This window comes from Conger conger, chromosome 14 (assembly GCF_963514075.1).
Source record: "Conger conger chromosome 14, fConCon1.1, whole genome shotgun sequence".
Lineage (NCBI taxonomy): Eukaryota > Metazoa > Chordata > Actinopteri > Anguilliformes > Congridae > Conger > Conger conger.
The window spans coordinates 23488531-23511378 of NC_083773.1; the positions used below are offsets into that span (position 1 = coordinate 23488531).

General features: G+C 45.4%; 2 protein-coding genes across 7 annotated transcripts; both read left to right on the forward strand.

Moving 5' to 3' along the window:
- Positions 1-720: 720 nt before the first annotated feature.
- Positions 721-13455, forward strand: LOC133110186 (pleckstrin homology domain-containing family M member 2-like). 6 transcript variants are annotated; one of them, XM_061220095.1, is made up of 21 exons: positions 721-1762; positions 2204-2310; positions 2585-2694; positions 3214-3313; positions 3419-3506; positions 3852-4020; positions 4384-4443; positions 4964-5186; positions 6200-6961; positions 7119-7188; positions 7681-7771; positions 8046-8110; positions 8220-8308; positions 8600-8732; positions 9016-9206; positions 9345-9410; positions 9682-9841; positions 10265-10444; positions 10548-10664; positions 10955-11118; positions 11180-13455. In XM_061220095.1, exons 1-20 carry the CDS (start codon positions 1703-1705, stop codon positions 11111-11113), a joined length of 3000 nt encoding a protein of 999 aa, XP_061076079.1. In that variant the 5' UTR covers positions 721-1702; the 3' UTR covers positions 11114-11118; positions 11180-13455. The 6 variants fall into 6 exon arrangements, with proteins under 6 accessions (XP_061076079.1, XP_061076078.1, XP_061076080.1 ...); XM_061220094.1 differs by having other exon boundaries at positions 10955-13455; XM_061220096.1 differs by having other exon boundaries at positions 3855-4020; positions 10955-13455.
- A 6206-nt stretch (positions 13456-19661) lies between these two features.
- Positions 19662-22659, forward strand: si:ch73-15b2.5 (rho guanine nucleotide exchange factor 19). Its single transcript, XM_061218884.1, has 7 exons — positions 19662-19759; positions 19997-20157; positions 20556-20685; positions 20943-21023; positions 21514-21678; positions 21944-21996; positions 22556-22659. Exons 2-5 carry the CDS (start codon positions 20000-20002, stop codon positions 21604-21606), a joined length of 462 nt encoding a protein of 153 aa, XP_061074868.1. The 5' UTR covers positions 19662-19759; positions 19997-19999; the 3' UTR covers positions 21607-21678; positions 21944-21996; positions 22556-22659.
- The last annotated feature ends 189 nt before the right edge of the window (positions 22660-22848 follow it).

Consider the following 22848-nt stretch of genomic DNA (forward strand, 5'->3'; position numbering starts at 1 on the left):
GACCTATACACCAACAAGACCCCTCCGTTCTGCCACTTTATGCCGCCTGGCGCCTCCCTCTCTCCACATCTGCACTTCACGCTCACGACTGCTGTCTGTCCTGGTCCCACGGTGGTGGAATGACCTCCCGGTGGATGTCAGAACGGCAGAGTCTCCTTCAAGCGCAGACTGAAGACTCATCTCTTCAGGCTACACCTTTCCCTCCCTAATTCACCACCATGATTAGCCTTATATATGCCATAGACTGTAATGGCACTTATGTATAGATTGTATAGATATTGTTACTTGTATAGATATTGTTGTTTTTTTTGTATTAGCTATTGTATTGTTGTACTCAGGGTATTCTAGCTGCCAACTGTGGTATGCTAGTTTGGAAGTTGATTGTATTCTTTAAGGGTTCTGATTATCTGTATGTTTACACTAGGACTCGGAACTGTACTGTACTGTCTCAGGTCCTCTTCGCACTTGTACTTGTGTTTGATCTGCACTTCGTTGTACGTCACTCTGGATAAGAGCGTCTGCTAAATGCCATGTAATGTAATGTATTCTGCTTGACACAATACCCACTGTGTTTAAAACATACAAATGTATATTGTTGTTAGTCTTAATTGTCGTATTCGTGTTTGCATTAATTTATTCATAATCAAAAATAATAATATTAGCGCATGACGCAAGGCGACATCTTTTTAGCTGATCACTGGTCAGTGTAGTGACGTCACTTCCGTTACTTTCCGGAGTTTGTTGTTGACTGTTTGGATCACAGAACTGGTCTGAATGCGAGTTAGCTAAGTAGGGATGATCCAAGCAGTTCATCCTTGAATTAAGGACTGTCAGTTCGTCTGAAAGGAAACGTGGACGGTTATGTGATCTTGACAATATATTACGAGATTGGCCTGTGGGAAATTAGTAACGTTAACGTTACAGCGATGAACCTCGGCGACAAAGGCTAGGCTAACAAGCTACGTCTGGTAACTTACCGGTGTGTCTGAGTAACTTCTAGCGCAACCAGGTTCCACGTCCTCTTGACTTTATACAGGATGTTTAGGTGCTTGGCTATGCGTCAATGCCGTACCGCGTGCAGGCAAAATATGCAGGCGAGTAGCTTCTGGTGATTACCTGGAGTACCTGGCTACTTGTGTGCAACTTTAGTTTTCACTAGTGGTTAGTTAGCTTAGTTGCCTGCGTATCGGTTATATTGGCTAACTTACTGCTGACAACGGTTAGGCTCAGTTGCTTGCAAGTTAACGTTGGTGAACTGGGATTTAGTTACCTTGCGATGTCGTTTGCAACTTTTTGTTAGTGGCTTAGTTGCTAATTAGCTAACTATGTCTTTTGAGTTTGACATATTTCCAAACCTAAAGTTTCTCAAAATAAACGTTAAGTAAGTTAGCTCACTAATTATTCAACTATGTTACTGTTATCCAGGTAACGTACATATACATATTAGCATAGAAAATGGCAAACGAGCTAGCCTGTCTTGGAAGCGTAGCTAACATTGGCAACAGTTAGCATATTGGTTATTGTTGTCAAGTTAGTTTGCTTTTTTTTACAGGCCAACATTATCTGACTTTGTCATGGGCGTTTAAATGGTGATTAAAGCGTTGGCTAGCAAGTTCAGTTTGGTGACTTTTCACCAACTAACCTTACACAGTTGGGGGAACAGCTCGCAAGCATAAGAGGCGAGGGCATTTGGTTTGTTGAGATGGATCAGCTCCAAGTCAAAGACCGAATTCTGGAAAATCTTTCGTTATCGGTCAAGAAGGTAAGTAGAAAAACTGCAGGGGCCAGGGGAAGAATGGGTATTTTGGCCACATTTCGGTGTAGAATCTTTACCATCAATTTGTGTTGTTTCCGTAGATATGCATAGTACAACGCTGTTTACCGATAAAACAATAATCCCAAATTGTGTACAGTTGTGTATTCAAGCAAAACAAAAGTTAAAAAGGAATAATTCCACTGGAGTTTTATGCATATGTGCAGCGCATAACATAATGGCTATTTATGCACCTGTGCAGTATTTTCTATAATGTTCCTTTGGCACTGTTCACAAGTGAATTTTATGCTCCTGTATGACAGATGCTGAATTTGCATTAAGGGAATACATTGAAAAGAGCTTGCCTTGAAAAACGAACACGATTTAAATGGAAGGACACTATGTCCTATCATTGCCTTGCTATCACTGTCCTTTTGCATTTGCTTTCAGTTGCAGAGTTACTTTGCTGCGTGTGAAGATGAGACCCCAGCAATCAGGAACCATGACCGGGTCTTGCAGCGGCTGTGTGAGCACTTGGACCACGCCCTCCTTTATGGGTATGAGTCGGCAGCTCTGACCTCTGTTTGCTCACCTATTGAATAGGACAGTCAGTTTTGTCGTGAATGTGGTTACATGCCTGCCTAAAAAGACTGGGACACATTGTGTGGTAGGATTGCTATGTTGCTGAGGTATGTGCTCTTGTGAGCTTAAATAACTAAGCTGATGTGCTACCAAGTTTTGGTGTGTATCCTGGTAAACATTCTGCACTGGGGTATATGTACTACAGAAGGAAGAAAAGATAGATGGCAGCTAAGCAAACATTTTTCTCAGACTGCAGAACATCTCCACGAGCTACTGGGTCCTGGTTGTGCATTTCACACGCAGAGAAGCTATTCGGCAGATAGAGGGGCTCCAGCACATCGCCACCAACCTCGGACGCGGTGAGAGTGCACATGCAACTTATGCATTCACATGGACCGTCTCCCAAATATAAATTTAATTCACATTCTTCATCAGTCTGCCCCGCTGGGTGCAAATGCCTGTGATTTGCATAGTTTTTATTTTATTTTATTTTATTTTATTTTATTTTATTTTATTTTTTTAAACCTGCTTCTATAATTATTAAAACTCCTATTTTTCATGTGGGCAACCTCTTCCTATGGCGCTGTTGGTCACAAGGTGATGACATCACTATGGCATTTAACTTAAAATTAAACAAGTGTGTGTGCACCTGTTTGTCCACAATTACCTGTACTCAAATCTGCTCATAGAGAGCAGGGGATTTGCACATTCTCTCTTAAAATCTTTATTTCCTGCTTTCTAGTCTGTGCGCTTAGTCATGTGAATGTATTGTAACTCAATTATTTATCTGTAGCTGATTTAATATGTGTAATGTTGGTAAAGCTCTTGTTCTTGTAATGGAAATTAAATGGTGGTGTTGTGGTCTGAATCTGGTTTAGGCCGGGCATGGCTCTACTTGGCACTGACTGAGAGTTCGCTCGAGAGCTACCTCCGTCTCTTTCAGGAGAACCAGGGACTGCTGCACAAGTACTATTATGAGTGAGTCTCTTTAAGAGTGGCCCCACATGCATTGGGTTTGACAGCCGTGCATGGCAGCGGTATGGCTGCGGCTGTATAAATGGGCTCTGGGTATTTGTCTTTCAGAAACGCCTTGGTCCGCAGCCATGATCATCTCACACTTTTCCTCACGCTGGTGTCAGGATTGGAGTTTATCCGTTTTGACTTGGAATTGGTATGTCCGCTGCCATCCTTTTCAACAGTCAGGAGCATGTGATTGGGCTGCAAACAGAGCTTTCTCAACCTGTTGAAACCATAACTGACATTTATAGTTAATCTGTAGTTGGTAAATGTGCTTTCATTTTCTGTTTCAATTTCAGTTTCAGGCACTTCACAAATGATATCGGTCAAAAAGCAGCCTGTTGCAAAAAGCCTGTTTGCTTGTAGTGGTGTTTGCTATCAAGATAAAATGTACTTTTGAAAGTCCCTTTGGCTAAAATAATCAGTCGAATTTCATAATTGTATGATTGTTAATTGTAAAGACATGCTTAGAAAGTGCCCCCCCCCCCCCCCATTGGAGCAGGATGCCCCCTACTTGGACGTGACGCCCTACATGCCGGAGTACTACAAGCCTCAGAACTTGCTGGACTTTGACGAGCGGCTGCCTAGTGCGGACAGTCTGTCCCTGCACTCTTTCACCTCCACCAACCTGGAGTGGGATGACAGTGCCATCGCCCCCTCCAGTGAGGGTAAGGACCACCACGGACACCCCCTCTCTCAAACCGTGTAATCGAATCCAATGTCCAGTCAGATAATTGTATGAGTTCAGCTGAGTGGAGCATGTGGAAAGATAATGTATTGAAACAATCAAAGTTATCGGCAAAAGTCTTGCTATGAAATTTTGACCTGGTTAATTTGTGAAGATAAAGTTGTGAATGCCGTATAGTTATTACTTTGTCGCCTGCCTGCCCCAGCAGCAACACAAACGCGTTTAAGTTACATTTGCTCTTTATTTTATTAATAAATTCAACATGTTAGTTATGTTTTTTCCATATTGTTGTTTTAGTTATCCTTCTGTCACTCTATATTCTCTCTCTTCCCTCCTTTTTTAGATTATGATTTTGGTGACCTTTTCCCTGTTTTGCAGTCACTACCCAGTGCAGACTGGGAAGGTGGGACATGTTTATTCCAATCCCCTCCATCTTTATACACATACATACACACACACACACACACACACACATACATACACACACACCTCGTCTGCTCCTCCTGCAGCTCCACTTTTGTCTTGACGCATGTTTCATTGCCTACGAGGGAAACTGGGACGATGAAATTGATCTTTGTTTGGGTTTGGATTTTTACTTGTCGCATGTGCTGGTACTAATGCACACTACAACCCCTCGGTGTTGCTGTCGTAACCCACTCTGTCTGGTGTCTAACCTAAATCAGTCAAACAAATATATTGACCGGTCTTTTGATAACATGCATTTTGGCATGTTGTGTCTTTGTTTATGTGTCTTTATCTGTTGCATGTTTTAATCATGTTCGGTGTATCCAGGCATCAGGTGTCTGAGTGTCTGTATTTGTTCTGTCCTTATTGGTTGTATCTGTATCTGATTCAGCCTTGTCTGTTTGTCTCTCTGTCTCTCTGTCTCTCTGATTCAGTGTCTGCTGTTCCCCTTCCTACAGAGGGCGACCTGACTGACCCGGTCCCCTGCCCCTGCTCCATCGCCCCAGAATCCCCAGCGGTCATCGCCGTGGTTACGGAGACGAGGGCAGCGGGGTGTCACAACCCCTTCACAAAAGACTTGGACGCGAACACATCTGCTGACGTCACTCCTATCCACAGGGCCGGCTGGCCTGAGGGCTCCCACAGGGACAACACCGAGAGGACAGAGCTGGAGGTCATCCGGTCAGCAGAACCCCCTTAGCTTATTCATATTCATAACTGCTTATTAATGGTCATAACTACTGTTCATTACTGTTATTAATGTTCATAACTACTTTACTGTTTGTTGCTTCTCATTGACGTACATGATTGCTTGTGACAGTTCACCAATCGAGTATAATGCTACAAATGTCAAGGTGAAAATAATGTTGATAGCTAATATGACTGAGGAGTTTATATTTGCCTATAGAGAATTCAAAGGAAAGAAAATCCATCATATCTTTTGCTTGGCTTCCTGTTGTATGAATGTCACAGAGAAATGGATATTGAATGCTGATGAGCCTATTTATGTCAGAATTTGCCAGATTTCCAATGTCAGTAATGAACTGACTCATGTCACAAGATACAAAACAGGTACTGTGACATGCCCTGCTTTTGTCTGAACAGCACTGGCTACAGTCTACAGTACTGCTCATTCATACAGACATAAAGTATATACAGTTGACATATTACATTCTTAGTAATGCATGAAAGAGCAGCATAAAGAGTTGGACCCTACCCTCAATGAAGCAAATGTTAAACTTGCTTTGGCCTTAGGCACACCTCTTTGGCTCTTGGAGAAAAAAAAAAAAGGAAGAGAAAAAGGGTTTGATAAATCTCCGTGCATGAACTGAAGATAGAAGGTGGCTTGTTTTCCAGTGTAAGGGCATGTGAGTGTTTGTCAGAGGAGTGTTTGACCGGGCACTGGGTATGCATTGGTGACTCATACTGTGCGTGTCCCGTTCCTGTCCCAGAAGGGTTTTGGGTGTTCCTCTCCTTCCTGTCCCAGAATGGTTTTGAGTGTTCCTCTCCTTCCTGTCCGAGAATGGTTTTGAGAGTTCCTCTCCTTCCTGTCCCAGAATGGTTTTGAGAGTTCCTCTCCTTCCTGTCCCAGAAAGGTTTTGAGTGTTCCTCTCTTCCTGTGCCAGAAGGGTTTTGTGTGTTCCTCTCGCTCCTGTCCCAGAAGGGTTTTGAGTGTTCCTCTCTTCCTGTCCCAGAGTGGCCCGTAGGAGGAAGCCAGGGAGGAGGCAGCGAGGGAAGGGGGCAGTGGAGTCCATAGGGAGGGGGCAGGAGGAAGCTCCAGAGGGCTGCTGTGCTGGGGAGGGGCCCATCTCCTCTGCAGGGTCCCGGGATGAAGGGACGGGCACGATGAAGGTGCGGGGTGAGGAGGCGGAGGACGATTCGGAGGGGTTACTCCGCCTCCCCGAGATGATGGACACCTCATCCATGGATGGCGTAGGAGAGCTCCTGAGCGAGGTGGTGAACAGCCTGGACAGGGCTGAGCGTGGGTGGGAAGGGGAGGGCGGAGGAGGAGGTCAGGGGACGAAGGGAGCCTCCGGTACTGGGGCAGGGGCAGGTCCCCTGAGCCCTGGGCAGCAGCCCCCTGACCTGTCCTCCCCCCTGTCCCGCCCGACGGCCCTGGACCCTAGCTTCCTGCAGGTCCCTCCAGCCCCAGCAGACTTCTACCGGTTCACCCCCCACAGCCCGAACTCTGCCGTCCCGTGTGGGGAACACCATGACCCTGCAGCACCAGACCTGTCGGAGGCCCTGCCAGGTTGCCATGACGATGAGGAAGATAGCCCGACCGGACCTGACTCCGTCCCCACCCTAGTGGAGGAGGGACAGGAGGCATGTCCAGAGGGGGAGGAGGCGTGTCCAGAGGGAGCGGAGAACGGGCTCCTCGCAGACGAGGAGAGCCAGGAAGTTAAGGAAGAGGAGGAGACTGACCCAGCTGAGAGCAGCCATCCTGCTGAAATCAGGTGAGACCCCTGCCATTAAGTACATATCAGCTATAACCACTTCAAATGAACCCTCTGCCTACTGTTAAGGTTTAAGATCCCAAAAGATCCCTTTAAGCCGTTGGTGACCTGAATTCCCTTTCTCTATGGCACTGTGACCTCCAGCTTTTTATTTCAGGGTGGACAACAACCACCTGCTGCTGCTCATGCTGCATGTGTTCAGGGAGAACGAGGAGCAGCTCTGCAAGGTGAGGGGGTGGGGGAGGGAGGGAGAGAGGGAGGAGATGAGGGTAGCTGTCATACCATGACATTGACAGGCTAAAGCTGGTCCAATGCACACACATACACACACACGCACACACACAAACGTACACAGACACGCATGCATGTGTGTCTTCGCACAGATAACTGGCGCACATGCCTTACTAGAATTAGATCAAGCCCACACGTGTAACACATGTAAACGCTGCCTCAAGGAGAACACAATGCGTTTTAATCCTGCAGGAGACCAGGGAACCAGTGGGGGCTTCGTTGGACTTCACTGTTACAACCTATGGTGTTCCAGATTATTTTAATCAATGCTCTTTCAGATGGTTTTATCCAATGGTGTTTCAGATGGTTTTATCCAATGGTGTTTCAGATTGTTTTATCCAATGGTCTTTCAGATGGTTTTATCCAATGGTGTTTCAGATGGTTTTATCCAATGGCCTTTCAGATGGTTTTTTCCAATGGTGTTTCAGATGGTGAGCATGAGCACAGGCCACATGGAGGGAGACCTGCAGGCGCTGTTTGTCCTGCTGACTGACAGCTACATTTACCTGCTCCGCAAAGGTGAGGTTCACCTTAATTAGTTTAGTGGTTTAGTTCTTAGTTTTGATATTAGTTTAATTACTTAGCCCATTTGTTTGATCTGACTTTTTTAATAGTCATGGGTACTCCAGCTTAGCAACCTGTGGTGTCCAAGACCATAAGGTCATATGGGCTTTGTCTAGTGGGATATCTGTTCCAGTCGTTCAATGAGAAGATATGCTGTCCCTGCTACATCCCACAAGATCTCAACAGCAGGGTGTTTGAGGGCACTCCCATTTATTCCCCCTTTCCCTAGGGCCTGCAACAAAGCCCTACACTGTGGAGGACGCTGTCAGCTACAGGGAGCTGGAATCCATCTCTGTGAGTGAGGCCTGGCTGTGTGTGGTGTGTGTAGCTGACTGAATGTGTTTGTGGACTGGCTGTATGTGGTGTGTTGTTCTGCTGTAATGATGTGTGTACTGTGTCTCAGGTGGGTCTGGACCAGCAGACGCTCAGGTTGGTGTGTGCTAACAGGGGGAGACAGTTCCTGCTGGACACGGCGGACATGTCTCTAACTGCGTGAGCGCAACCTCTGTCCTCTCCTCTGTTCGCTTTTATCTATAGTTCTTTAAAATGTAACATGTAAGGCTGTGATTTTTTTAAACTTCTTTAGCATGAACAGGTTTTCACAACACAACTGTACACCAATCTGTCACACTGCAGCCCTATATTGAGGAGGTGTCACTATGATATACTGCTTGTAATTTTGCAGCTGATATACTAAGGAACATTGCTGCATTATGTATTATACAGCTGGTAGTAATGGGCAGTCTTTTTTGTTCCCATGGCCTGCCTGGATCTTCTCCTCAGCTGGTTTCTGGATGCTTTGAAGGCGGCCATGATGAAAGGGCGCCTGAGTCCCCCCTACCCGTCCGTCCTGACGGACGCTACCATGGAGAGTCTGTCCTTGACCAAGTTTGTGTGCCAGGAATCACACTGCGAGGTACAGCTCAGTCCAATCCAGCTAAAGGAAACCCCTCTTCAGTTCTCAGTCTGTTATACTGACTGCTTAATTGTGAAATGACCACCAGAACAACCAATCCCTGTTCTAAGATAACTGCAAAAAATGGAGTCGTCATTGTGCATATGTGGTACTTTAAAGTTGGTGCAGAAATGGTAAATAATCCAAGTTGGGGCTTTCCCTTTTTGGTAAATAATCCAAATATGTTGAGATGATTATTCATGTTTCAGACCTCCTGTCTGTTGTGTGCTGCATCATACCGTAGGTGTCCGATGTCTGCATTCAGACGTATTCTCTGGTTCACTGGGAGGACCCCATGGATGTCACTGCAGGCTCCCCAGGGCCACTGAATGGGCCCCTGGATTCCAGCAGCACTAAAGAGGGGCCCCTGTTTTATCGAGCAGGGACCTCTTACCTGGGCCGGGAGCTCTGGAAGAAGTGCTACCTGGTTCTCAGGTACAGTCACTTGCATTTTTGCCTGAATGCCTGCTATCATACTTTTATCGATTTATTTGTGGTCCACTCTTAATGCTTGAAATTTGTCATTTTACCTCCTTCCTACTTTAATGTAGCAAAACGCTTTATACTTTACAGCAACGGTATACTGTATCAGTACCCAGGGAGGACGGATGTAAAACCCCTTCTGTCCGTTTCTATGGGGTAAGACTAATTTATTTCATGCTGCTGAGGTTTATTATATTATGTAATGCTCAGGCTTCAGCAAACTTCTAACATGATCACATAAAAATCCAATCCTTATCATCAGACTCCTTTTAAAACAGGACTGGGAAATTCAACCTTTCACTTAACAAATGTCTTACCTTTTTGAACATGCAGTATAGTCCATGACCCGTATTGTTTATTTCATACAGGCTTCTTTGCTCTCGGTGGGTGTGACTGTGTCTCTGTGTTTCCCATGATGCTCCTCCAGAGGGGAGCACTGTGGAGGCTGCCGGCGCACCAGCTCCTCTGAGAGGGGGAACTGTTTCCAGGTCCTCCTGCTGAACCGGCCCCCCCTGGAGCTCAGTGCTCACAGCGAACAGGACATGGCTGAGTGGATGCAGGTCCTCTGCCAGTCTGTGACCAAAGGGGTGAGGTCACACATACACATACACGCACACACACACACACACACACACACACACACAGGCCCTGAACCAAAGGGGTGAGGTCACACACACACACACACACACACACAGGCCCTGAACCAAAGGGGTGAGGTCGCGCATACACACACACACACACACACACACACAGGCTCTGAACCAAAGGGGTGAGGCCATCTTCCCTCCAAACCCCCAACCCCCATACCCATTCACCTTAGTTCCTACACCACTCGGCTGGGATGTTTAATATGATTTTCATTCCACACATTTTGGAAATACTTGTTGCAACTGAAGCATGACTGTCTCTCTCTCTCTCTCTCTCTCTCTCTCTCCTTCTCTCTCCCTCTCTCTCTTGCTCTAACTCTCACTTTCTCTTGCTCTCTCCCTCCCTCCCTCCCTTCCTTACAGATAATCCCACAGGGCGCTGGCCCCTCCCCCTGTATCCCATGCTGCCTTGTGCTGACGGACAGACAGTTGCTAACGTGTCACCAGGACTGCCAGACCAGCTTCTTCCGCTCCCTGGGGACGGCTGCACTGGGTGACATCACGGCCGTTGCCGTGGAGACCGACAGAGAGTACTGCATCATTGTGAGTCACCGAGGAGACCACACAGTTTATGGGTTTAAATCACATTTCTCTGGGACGGCCAGTTAAAAGCTGTGTTTCTCTGTCCCTCTCTGTGCCTGTACAGGAGTTTAGTGGGGACCGTGCTCAGTTCCTGCCTCCCTGGGTGCTGTACTTCAGTGGTTGTGAGGAGAGGGATCGGCTGCTTGGGGCTCTGCAGAGTGCATGGAGAGGCCTCTATCAGGTGAGACGGGAGAGGGGAGAATCTGGAAGAAAAGCAACATTTAAAACACTGTAATGGGATTAAACTAGTCTCCCCCTCCCCTCCCCTCTTTCTTCCACCTCATTTTCGTCTCCTCATGGCCCTGCCCCTCATTGCCCCACCCTCATCATTGTTGCCTCACCTCAACAATTGCTCCACCCACTCCTCATTGCCCCACCCCCTCTCCTAATTGCCCCCCCCCCCTCCTCATTACCCCACCTCCATCCTCACTGCCCCACCTCCATCCTCACTGCCCCTGTCCCCTCCCTCAGTTGGCTCTCCCACAGAAGAGTCTGTTGGACGCTGCGCTGCAGAAGCGCTGCAGGGAGGCGCTGGACCTGATCCGGAGTGTGTGCTCCGTGGCTCAGCCCAGAGAGAGCCCTGCGGCTGGGGGGAGCCTGAAGAGACACGGGCACGGGATCCTGCATTAACAGCACCCGCTGTGTGAGGAGAGTACGCAAAGCAACTCCCTGAGATTACACCCTGCATTAACAGCTCCCGCTGTGTGAGGAGAGTACACAAAGCAACTCCCTGAGATTACACCCTGCATTCTGAGAGCATCGTGGCAATTTGACGTTTGAAGTTGAAGTCACTCTGGGAGGGTGACGGTCCATTGTGTTGAAGCTGACCCCTTTTACATGTAATAATTATAATCCTGCAGTAAACCTCCATCCCTGAGCGCACACACGCACACTGCGGTCTGGGCTGTGTCTGAAACCGCATACTAAATACTACATTTCAGCCTGATTATCATTGAAATGTAGTATGAGTAGTATGCTAAGTATGGCTGGAGTCTCTTTTAAGTGCTCAACCCATGTCGCTGCTGAGGGCACTAAGGAGGGGAATAATGGGTTACTATGACTACGGGGTCTGCGACTACGAAAGCTGCTGGAATCTGACCTGCGGAATGCTGGGTTTTTACCTCACTTAATTTTAGTCAGTATGGTCAAGATGACAGTGCAGGGTAAGATGAAGAACTGGTCTCAGGTCAGTGTGTGGAGTCCGGAAAGAGAAGAGGGAGACTAGCACTAAACCCTGCCAGGTTACCACTCCTATGGGAGAGACGGTGAACTAAAACTCAGTATTTATTGCACAATGTCATTTCATTCGTTTTACAGTTCCATAGTTTGTCTCCATTTGAGCACTCCGGATTTGATTGGTTTGTGTGTGCGCTTGCATGTGAATTAGTGAATTAACATTTCAGACACTTTATTTTGTTTTATTTTCTAAATAATAGGGAGCAATGATTACAATTGCATGCCATTACCTTGAGGTATTTGTGTGTGTGTGTGTGTGTGTGTGTGTGTGTGTGTGTGTGTGTGTGTGTAAGAGAGAGTGTGTGTGTGTGTGTGTGTGTAAGAGAGAGTGTGTGTGTGTGTGCACGTGCGTGTGCAAGTTTGCATGTTTAGTGTGTGCGTGCAAGCTGTTTAGTATTACGAAAGTCAGAATGCACACAGAATTAATTGTGGTGTGAAAATAATGATTTTTTGGAGGAGGACGAAATGAGATTGGGTGCTGCTATTGTGGTGGAGGAGACAGGTGCACTGTACAGAGTGGCGTCCCGCAGTATGTACACAGTGTAATGCTGTGGCTTTGCGCTTGCCGTTTGGCACAGTCCCATGTTGTGAAGTTGGGTTGTGACCCTTTGATTTTTACTAGGAGAAAATGTTCCTAGGGTAAAACAAAAGTAAATACTTTGCACTTTACAAAGTCCCTGGAAAGTACTTTTAATACTCCTTACACATAATTTAATATATTTATATTTATCCCCTTTTAAAGTTCTCAGATTGCTAGCAACTATTCCTTTCATGACTATGAGCAGTTGGTTGTTTAATAGTTCCAGCCACATATGGGCATATTCACATTCCATTTGCCACTCATGTCGTTCATAAACTGTCGTTCACCAAAAGCCAATATAACCCAAAAGTTTTAAGAGTGGTTTTCATTTAATGGTATGGGGAAAGAGGCTGCTGATATCTGAGGTCGCCATCATCACTGCTATTTATCCTTCCTGCAGCCCTGCTCTGAAATTTCAAGATGTATGATCTTTAGAATAATATTTAAAAGTGGTTTACCAAAGAAACAATGCAGGAGGCGAGCACGAGAGAGTGTATCCCAAGTAATGCAGAAATGTATTCATGGCTCTGAACATCTGGCCAGGGAGTGGTTTTCTGTGCAGGTTTGGGGATGCTGTGCTCTGTTCAGTGCCTCTGTGTAGACCCTCCACCAGCTCCCCTCCCAGTGCTCTGGCTGGATCAAACCGCACACCTGCTGAAACAGAACAGCCTATACTTACCAGCACATCCTTCTGGTGTCTGCACCTACACTCCCAGTTCACACCTCTGCCTTACTCCATATCACTCATATGTTTATTTGGGTATCTTTCCTTTTTCCTGTTGAATTTCCTATGGAGGTCAAATTTCCAGGTTCCGATAAGGACGACGGCAAAATAATTTAATGGAAAAATAGTGTTGATGCAGTCAAAATGTATTGACTCAGAAAGCAGTTTGGCATTCGGTTAGAGCATCCGAGTATTCACTGAGTATTCATCGGACATTGCTGGACAATCAAGCTTTTATTTTTCCGGTGACTGAAGAAGCCTAATGAAATGAATGTACAGTATAGCATTCAAATCCAATCTCAGCCACACCTCATAACCTGCATGTTGTTATTCTGCTTTTATACTGATAACATGAATAATGTGTACATGTGTTAACATGGTACGGGATATAGCACAATAAAGGCATATTGTGTATTTGCCACTTTGTTATTACATTACTGTGATCATTCATTCTTGTGTTGGGTGGTGTGTCCTGAGTAAAGCATGAGTGTTCCTTGTCCACTTTTGTATTTTGGATTCAGGGCCTTTCACTTATATGACCACATCACTTAGAGGCACTTCATAATGGTTCCACACCATCCCTGAGAATTTGGGAATTACATTTACATTTTACATTTTAGTCATTTGGCAGACGCTTTTAATTCAAAGCGACTTACAAGTGCATAGGTTCTACCATAAGTCAAAGCATCACATCCAGAACTTAGCAAAATACACATGAAATGCTGTTCTAAACATAGTTGTCATCATAAGTGCATTTTTTTTTTTTTTTTGGGGGGGGGGGGGGGTTAGACAAGGATAGGGATATCAGAAGGGAGGACTAAGGTAGAGTTTGAAAAGGTGGGTTTTGAGTCTGTGTCGAAATAGGGGGAGGGATTCTGCTGTTCTGACAGTAGTAGGCAAGTCATTCCACCACTGAGGAACCAGAACGGAAAACAGGCGTGAACATGCAGCTCGACCGCCAGGTGCACGTAGAGAGGGAACCATAAGGCGACCAGAGCTGGCAGACCGGAGTGGTCTAGCTGGGGAGTAGGGAGTGATCAGGGATTGTATGTAAGGTGGGGCAGTCCCCTTAGCAGCCTGAAATGCCAACACTAGGGCCTTGAAACGGATGTGTGCGGCAATAGGAAGCCAGTGGAGGCCAATGAGAAGCGGGGTGACATGAGCCGACCTGGGCTGACTGGTGATCAGGCGGGCTGCAGCATTCTGGACCAGCTGGAGGGGCTTGATGGCACACGCTGGGAGACCGGCTAGGAGGGAGTTGCAGTAATCCAGGCGGGAAATGACGAGCGCCTGGACTAGGAGCTGGGTGGCTTTCTCAGTCAGGAGATGACGGATACGGCGTATATTATACAGAAAGAACCTGCAGGTTCTGGCAGTGGAGGATACTTGTGGAGCCAGGGTGAGGCAGTTATCAAGAGTCACCCCAAGATTCTTTGCCGTACGGGAGGAGGAAACTACAAAGTCCTCAACAGTCAATGAGAGGTCGATTGACAGAGAGGACTTAGCAGGGATGTAGAGAAGCTCAGTTTTGGCAAGGTTGAGCTTCAGGTGGTGGGAAGTCATCCACGCAAAGATATCAGTCAAGCAGGCAGAGATCCGTGTGGTGACTTGGGTGTTGGGGGGGAAGGAAATAAAGAGTTCGATGTCATCAGCGTAAGAATGATAAGAAAAGCCATGGGAAGAGATAACAGAACCAAGAGACATGGTGTATAGCGAGAAGAGGAGAGGCCCAAGAACTGAGCCCTGTGGGACTCCAGTTCGTAGGGGGTGAGGGTCGGAGACTGAGCCCCTCCAAGTCACCTGGTAGGAGCGACCAGAGAGGTAGGAGGAAAACCAATGATTGATGAATGAATGATTGTTAAGTAGTGATTGTTACATCAACATTAGAATGTTCAGTTAACAAGTATTTGTGATCTTAAAATATAAAGTTTAATCCCCCAGTTTGTGCTCTAAACACTAATTTGGTAGCCTGTAGTATGGTGGTTAAGGTACATGACTGGGACCCGCAAGGTCGGTGGTTCAATTCACCACAATAAGCCGCACAGCCGTTGGGCCCTTAACCCTGCATTGCTCCAGGGGAGGATTGTCTCCTGCGTAGTCTAATCAACTGTACGTCACTCTGGATAAGAGCATCTGCCAAATGCCATTAATGTAATGTAATGCAATGTAGAAATACAGGAAGAGAGAACCCACAGGACAGTTATTTGGAGACAAGGTACAATCATTTGGGGGAAATACAAGCAATGCATTTTTGCTTTGAATAAAAACATCAGCTAAATATCAATGTAATGCTATGCATAATCTATTCACTCTTCCATTCTGGGACAATACATTTATATTGGTATTATGTAGAGTCTAATTTCATACCAGACGATTAAGTTGTAATTTTCAAAAATGTGATTAGGCAGCCCATATTCTCTCACTGACGTGATTCATGAAGGATGGTGTTCATTTTCATTACCAGGGTCCTACCTGTTCAGCAAAATGTGGGATAAGTGAATACCCGATGGTCAATTATTGGTTTTCTCCATGTTTCACTTTTGAGGGGAGACAGCTTGCCAAATTAATTAATTTTTATTGGGAATGTACGTTCGTGGTAGCAGGAAAACTAAAACCATTACGGGCTTACCGTAAATCCTCAAATTGTGTCCGGGATTCTATTTGAAGCCGGGCCTCGGATAATAGCCGGGGGCGTGGTCGATTCGGTATTGCCTACCAGTAGGGCTATCAGTCCATGAGCACTAGAAGACATTGTTTCGATTTAACTCAATGAAATGAAAGAGCTCTTCTTAATACTTTATATTGTTGGTTGGTTTATTACTGTTGCGAATGAAAAGTCGTTGTCCTACACCATGGGTCCCCAACACGTTGCTCTCAAGCTACCATCGCAAAAAAAAGGGCAAAAAAAATGAAAATGAACTCAATTTAGGCTACTTGGGTACGCAATAAGGTTTCCATGTATTTACAGCACAGCGCACGTTCAATGAATGAATGAAAGCGGCTGCCTTGACTCGCAATAAACAGACGGGTGGAACTCCCGACACTCTTTCAACTACATAAAACTTAACAGTGAACCATCAAATACCCCCCAGATTTCAGTGCCCATCAGTCCCAACATTTAGCAATAGAATCAAACAGTCCGAAAGTAAATTAAATCCCAAACCAAAGCGAAAATCTTTTGATAGCCTACCGGTATGATGCTCCAAACGAAACGCATGTCTCGCAATAACACGCACTTTAGGAAAAAAAGATCCTTAACTTGCTGTTATCTACGCTAATTTGTTATTGTTCATGAAGGCGTGTCTGGCAAGTTGTTATTTTATGAAGACACATCTGTTTTGGTTTTCATTAACGGTTTAGCTACTCAAGTTGCGTTTCTAAACGGTTACAGAAAGTGTTGAACAGTGTTGGCCCACTTTAAGTCTAGCCTTTTACTTTATTTCTAAGAATTAAATTCTACAACAGAAGCCTAATAAGAAATAAAGGCCTGCCTCGAATACAAGCCTGCCCCAAATAAAGGCCTGTGCTTTGTGCAGGCTAAGTAAATACCACAATTTGAGGATTTACGGTAAGCTTATCAAGAATTGCTTTTAGAAACACCAAGCGACATGCTCGCATGTCATAGCCTTTAGACAGAATAGGGCGCGACACTAGCTCGCAGGAAAATATACGTTTAGTTTACGTTTAAAAACATGTCGTTCGGCTTCTTGGCCTACACGTGCACATCTGTTGGAACAACGTTTTTGTAATGTCCGGTGGCAGCAGATCGCAATTGTCCAATGGAGGTCAAACTCGTTCTTGTGTGGCGTTATGGACAGAACAGAATGAAACAGGTGCGTTGGCAATACATTTTATTTTCTGTGACCTCTGCATCTCTGGGCCACTATTTTGTGGATGTTTGCGTTTTGCGCATCATGGTCGCAATTTATTTGTTTTAGTATAGCTTGGCATGTTGACTTTCGTAGCTGCAAGATTTTTTTTTTTTTCTTCTTTTTTTTTTTTGTGCGCTTAAGAGCCACCGTATGAAAGTGCAACACCGGATAATTATGAACGAAAATGAGATAAAGTGGACACCAAACATACAGCAATCCTTTATTCTGATCGAAAGCCAAGAAAGACTATGTATGTTCATCAAATATAATGTTTCAATAGATGTTTACAGGGAAATTCATTTACAATGAATTGAAATTTGAGATGCATGATCTTATGTGGGTCCAGCGAGCAAGCTATCATTGCACATATAATTGAATTCAAACCGAGCATTTAATTGTTTCATAACTACTGGTCTAGCTATCTGCAGGGACTCAATTGTGTTTTGCAAATATGCACTAGCTTTTGGGAATGAAGTGTGCCTTTTAGTTTTTTCTCAAAGCCATGATCCTTCTATAATGGCAACTTCATTTGAATAGATATTATAACAAACAAATTGATGAGATTTGCTGTAGTCAGCAAGCTGTCTCTTAAAGGTTTCTTAGCTGTAAACTGTATGCAAGCATGCTTACCAGTTACTAATCTTTAGCCCGAGTTTGCAGTGCCACTTCATGTTCAGCAGGCCTCACACTAGCCCTGTAACCTTGAGGCGACAGGCAGCGATGCGCCATCACAGTTCTAGCAGTGGCCATCAGGGGGCAGCAGCGCAGCACGGTGGTAGACGCTCTCTTGTAAGGAGCAATGGTGGCCATGCATATGCAGATGACGCCACACTCTGTGAAGTGGAGGGAACCTTCTCAGCCCTGGACCCCAGGGCACCTGTGAATTCAGAGAAGCTGAGTGACCTGAATGTGCCAGGACTGCAACAGCCTTCACAATAAAAGAGCAAAGGGAGCTGTGGTGACCTCATGGGTAGGTGTCTAAACAATAATAATAATAATAATAATAATAATAATAATAATAGTGTTATTTAGCTGACGCTTAGTGTCCAAAGCAACTTACAGGTGATTAGACTAAGCAGGAGACAATCCCCAGGAGCAATGCGGGGTTAAGAGCCTTGCCCAAGGGCCCAACAGTTGTGTAGATCTGGTTAAACTGTGGCTTGAACCACCAACCTTCTGGCACCTTAGCCTAAACTTACACTGTCGAAAATGTATGTGACATTCACAGAAAAATATAGCTAAGATACAAAATTGCAAACATAAAACATTGAAATGTAAAGAATTGTATTATTTATGTTGAAAAATAATGTGTAATACACAGGGTTACATTAGCCGGGGATGTAAGAGCGATTGTCTGGTATTCGGCGAGTTGTTTGGTGCCTTCCATGGCATGTTGCCATTGCTCAGTGCTCATTGCTCAGTGAGTGTGTATGAATGGGTGAATGGGAGGCATTCATTGTTAAGTGCTTTGGAAAAAAGCATTATATAAATGCAGTCCATTTGCCATTTACATTGATATACAGCCTGCTACCGTATGCTTAACATATTGTTACCATTATTTATAAAGTAATGTTCTGGCAGTGTAATACTAATGACTGCCAGTATTTTATCATAAAAGGTCAATTTTCTACAGTGTAATAATACTGGATGTTGCCCATCTGTCTGTTTCTCTCTCTCTCTCTCCCCCCCCTTCTCTCCTGCATCATACTGCACCTGTTTTCCCCTCATAGAGGCTCTCTGTAGCCCAGTTAGCGGTATCGCATTGGCCCTTAGGTCTGTAGCCTCCTGTGATACATGGCTTAAGGGGCCACATGTCCCCTTACATGTTCCCTGACTCTTCTCCTGTGGCCAGGGTGAGGGGGAACCTGGTGAAATGCAAGCGGCTGGTGCACCTTCTCTACAAGAGGACCGAGGAGAAGAAAGGTAAGAACCTCCTAACACAACTGGACAAGAAGGATTACTGAGTTGGCTGGATAACTGCACCCTCCTTAATCTGGTACATGGACTGAAGTAAAAAAATAAAAAATAAAAAGCAGTTATCCAGCTAAGTCGGTCATCCTGCTTTGTGAAATACCCGCCTGGTGTTTGTGAAGTTGAGTGGAAGAACACACACACACTCATTTTTTTAAAGGGATGCAGAAGAAACCAAAGAGGAGGATGATGGGGAAGAGTCCTTGATACCTAAGTCTAAATATATTCATATTTGTAAGTCAGTTTTATTACACCGTATAAAGACCTGCCTGACCAGACCTTTCTCTGTCACCTTGTTTTCCTGTTTGAATTTTCTTTGTTTCCTTCCCCACCTATTTCCAGAGCCCCTGTACCAGGATTACTGGCTGCAGTGCATGAGAGAGGAGCTGAGCAGAAAGAGAAGTGTGCCCAAAGTTTTTGCCCCCCTGGGCCTGTCTGGCCTCCTGACTACACCCCACCATGCACCAGCAGATTCCCTCAACCTTTCCCTGTGGCAGGACCTGCCCGAGGTTCGAGAGAGGGGCCTGCTGGATGTGCAGGAGGTGCGTTGAGGGGGTCTGTTTGTGGCTTTGTGCGTCACCCTGCACTTGAAAGATATTGAACATTCTGAGATTATCTTTTTGCCCACATAAACATCATATTATGTATTTGTAGTTGTCATGTGGGAGGTAATACCTGTTGTTACCAGCAGAGGGCCGAGGATCATTGTTTGCACCTGTTCCTCATTGGCGTTAGGGGAATTACCTCCCGGGAGCATATTTAAGCCCAGTACTGACAATCCTTCAGTGCTTGTGTGTCAACTGTTCGCTCTTGCGCCAAGCCGGTAAAGCACAAGGTAGACTGTCAGTCTTTGAGTCAGGTACTGTGCTGGTGTTTACAAACAAACAAAACGGGTAAGGAAGGCGTTCAGTATTCTACTATTGTACACTGGCGTCTTGTATTTTGTTTCCCCTTTAGTCACTACTGGCTCTCCGCTCAACCCCATCCTCACAGTAGTTTACTCTCATCTTTGCAAAATGACCCAGGAATGTTGTAAAACCATACCCTACACTATGAGCATGTTTGGGAGCCAAAATGGTGGACAAAGGGAGACCACTGTAGAGCCTTTACCTCTCTTCCATGCATGTCAGGCCATGTTTGAGATGATTGGGTCAGAGGCCTCCTACCTGAAGAGTCTGATGGTTGCTGTGAGTCATTTCCTGGGGTCACAGGAGCTGCAACTGATCCTGGCCAAAATGGAGCATCACATCCTGTTCTCAAACCTCACTGAGGTCAAGAGGGTCAGTGAGAGGTATGACTAAGATTACTACTTCTCTCTTTAGATCTCTTGAGTCTAGCAAGTTGCTTAAAGTTATTTGGTCTCTAACAGAGTCTGAATGTTTGGCTTTCTTATTTGTCTTCTGTCAACATGTGCAGGTTTTTGCCCACAGCACAAACGCTCCTGATATTTGCAGGTTCCTGCAGAGCCTGGAGTCTTGCCTGGAAGCCAATGTTGTGATTCCACAGGTCGGAGACCTTGTGCTCCAGCACCACACTGCCCTGCGTGGTGCCTATGAGCCCTACGTCACCAACATAATGTACCAGGAGGCCCTCGTCAGTCCCCCGGGCTTAAACTCCAATAGCAGGAGGCTGCTGCTATGTATGAAGGCTTTGGCTAGAACTAGTTCTTTCTGTGTTTCCTGGCCATAGACGGGAGAACCGAGAGTTTGTTGAAGTCCTGAGGAAACTGGAGGATGCCCCTGTCTGCCAGAGGCAGAACATCAAGTCCTTCCTGGTTCTGCCTTTTCAGCGAATCGCACGTCTGCGCATCATCCTGGAGGTGAGGTGGCAGGTAGAGGAATGCCAGTGAAGGTGACCTCAGGGGTAGATTGAACACAGGTTCTATATGTAAAGTTTTAAATGGCACTCTGCACTGGTGACCACAGAGATGACTTCATATGTCAGGCATCGTATCATTCTTTTTATTATTATTATTTATTTTTTATATATATTTATATTTATATATATTTATTATTATATATATCCATGGTTCTGTCGCCCCATCCCTATCCATCTCTTCTCTCCTGTCTGATCCAGATTGACAGTGGTGTCCAATGCATGAAGCCGACGGAGGAACTGGTGCACCTGGATAAGCTGGTTGATTTTGGCAGTGTGAAGGTGCCTCTTGCTCTACCCTGCCTACTTCAAATGAGACCAGCTGGAAATGTGTAGCGCTGAATGCAGATCTAAATTTTATTACCAACACGCATAGTTCCATTTTCCTATTTATGTAGCTGACTAGGCTGACGGAACATCCTATTCTTATATTTGGGAACTCAAAATACTCCCACTATATAAAACCACTTGGCCTTCTCTAAATGCTAAAATAAGATGGTTGACTTCCTGAAAGTGTACAGTAAATATTAATTGATTGCATTCACCAATGGCAATACGGTCCTTAGAAAGTATAAGGCAATATAGCAGCTAAATGAGCAGTACCGATTTGTCATTTTCTTTATCTTTTTATTTGACCCCGCCATATGCAGTCAGCAGTTGAGGCTTTAGCAGTTGATCATTTTTTTATTTTTTTTTGCAAGGTTACTGAGCTTGCCTGATTTTATGTGATGTGGGTGAGTGTTTCCTGTTCCCCTGTTCTGTACTCTGACAGAGTGGGACGTTTCAGTGTGCTGGACTACTCTGCATTTCCAGCTCACGTGGAGGTGGGGCTGCTAAAGACCGAAATCCTGGGCCTGCCTTCTGAGTCTTTCCTGCTGCGCCTCTCACAGAACCACGCCGGTGCCCCCACCACCCTCATCCTCACTGCGGACACTAGGTACCAGAAATTCTCCTGAGATCAGTCCTTTGTAAGCGGTGCGGATTGCTCAAACTATTCTGAAACCATTTCCTTCATTAGGGGGGGTCGGTGGTACGAACAAAAAAGTATTTTGTTTTTAAATGTTAAATGAATAAATCAAGTCCTCAGGGTGATTGTACTGGGTGTTGGAAGAGTGAAAATAATTTATAAAAAGGTGGAACACAGACAGTGGTTTTTCAGCCAGGCAGTTCCATTAAAACACATTCGATTTGTGTGTGTGCAGCTCAGACAGAGAGGGCTGGATCGCCAATGGGACAAATACACAGCACCTGACCGGTATGGTGCATCCTGCCTTCTGCTCCATACCAGCTCTTTGCATCTTTAAAATCTCCTGACATACTGATTTCACAAAGTTCCTTTTATAATGTGCATCCATGGGCGGTACAGAAAACGGAAGGATAGTTTTTGTAGTTTCCTTTCAGTCAGCAGCCCTTAAGTGTGGTTACATTACATTACCCCCCCCCCCCCCCCCTGTTGCAATGCAGTTAAGGGCCTTGCTCAAAGGCCCAACAGCTGTGCAGATCTTATCGTGGCTACACCGGGGCTTGAACCACCAACCTTCCAGGTCATAATCATGTACCTTAGCCATTAGGCTACAGGCTGCCTTAACACCAATAGCCACTCCAAGATTTTAGCTTGAGCTCCCTCCCTGAGTAGCATTGCAGGGTCCTACAAAATTACTTGGCAACAAATAAAAACACCATGAGCTAAATTCAAAAGTATTGACTTGTTTGAACCATTTATCCAACTGTTGCCTGTGAACAAGCTGTGCACTTATCACTGGCCTTCTGAGAGGAAATGACCAATTATTTCCATCTTATTGTGTGTTTTTCAGCCTTCCTGGAGGATAACAAACCCATGTCCTTGGAAGATTTGTAATGTATGAGTCAAGGGCCAGTTCTGTTGTGAGCCTGTTTTAATTGGTTGTTGATGTCAAAGCAACTATGTCTTTTTTACACCAGGGGGACAGTATCCCACCACAACACTGGCAATTTTTCTAAGTGAACATAGAAGCACTTCCAAAAGCACCCTGGTTTTCCCAGGAATTCTCCAGGCCATGTGTAAGCCAAGCCCAGACCTGCTTATCTTCAGGCACCAGACAGGAGACGGTTACAGTGCAGGATGACT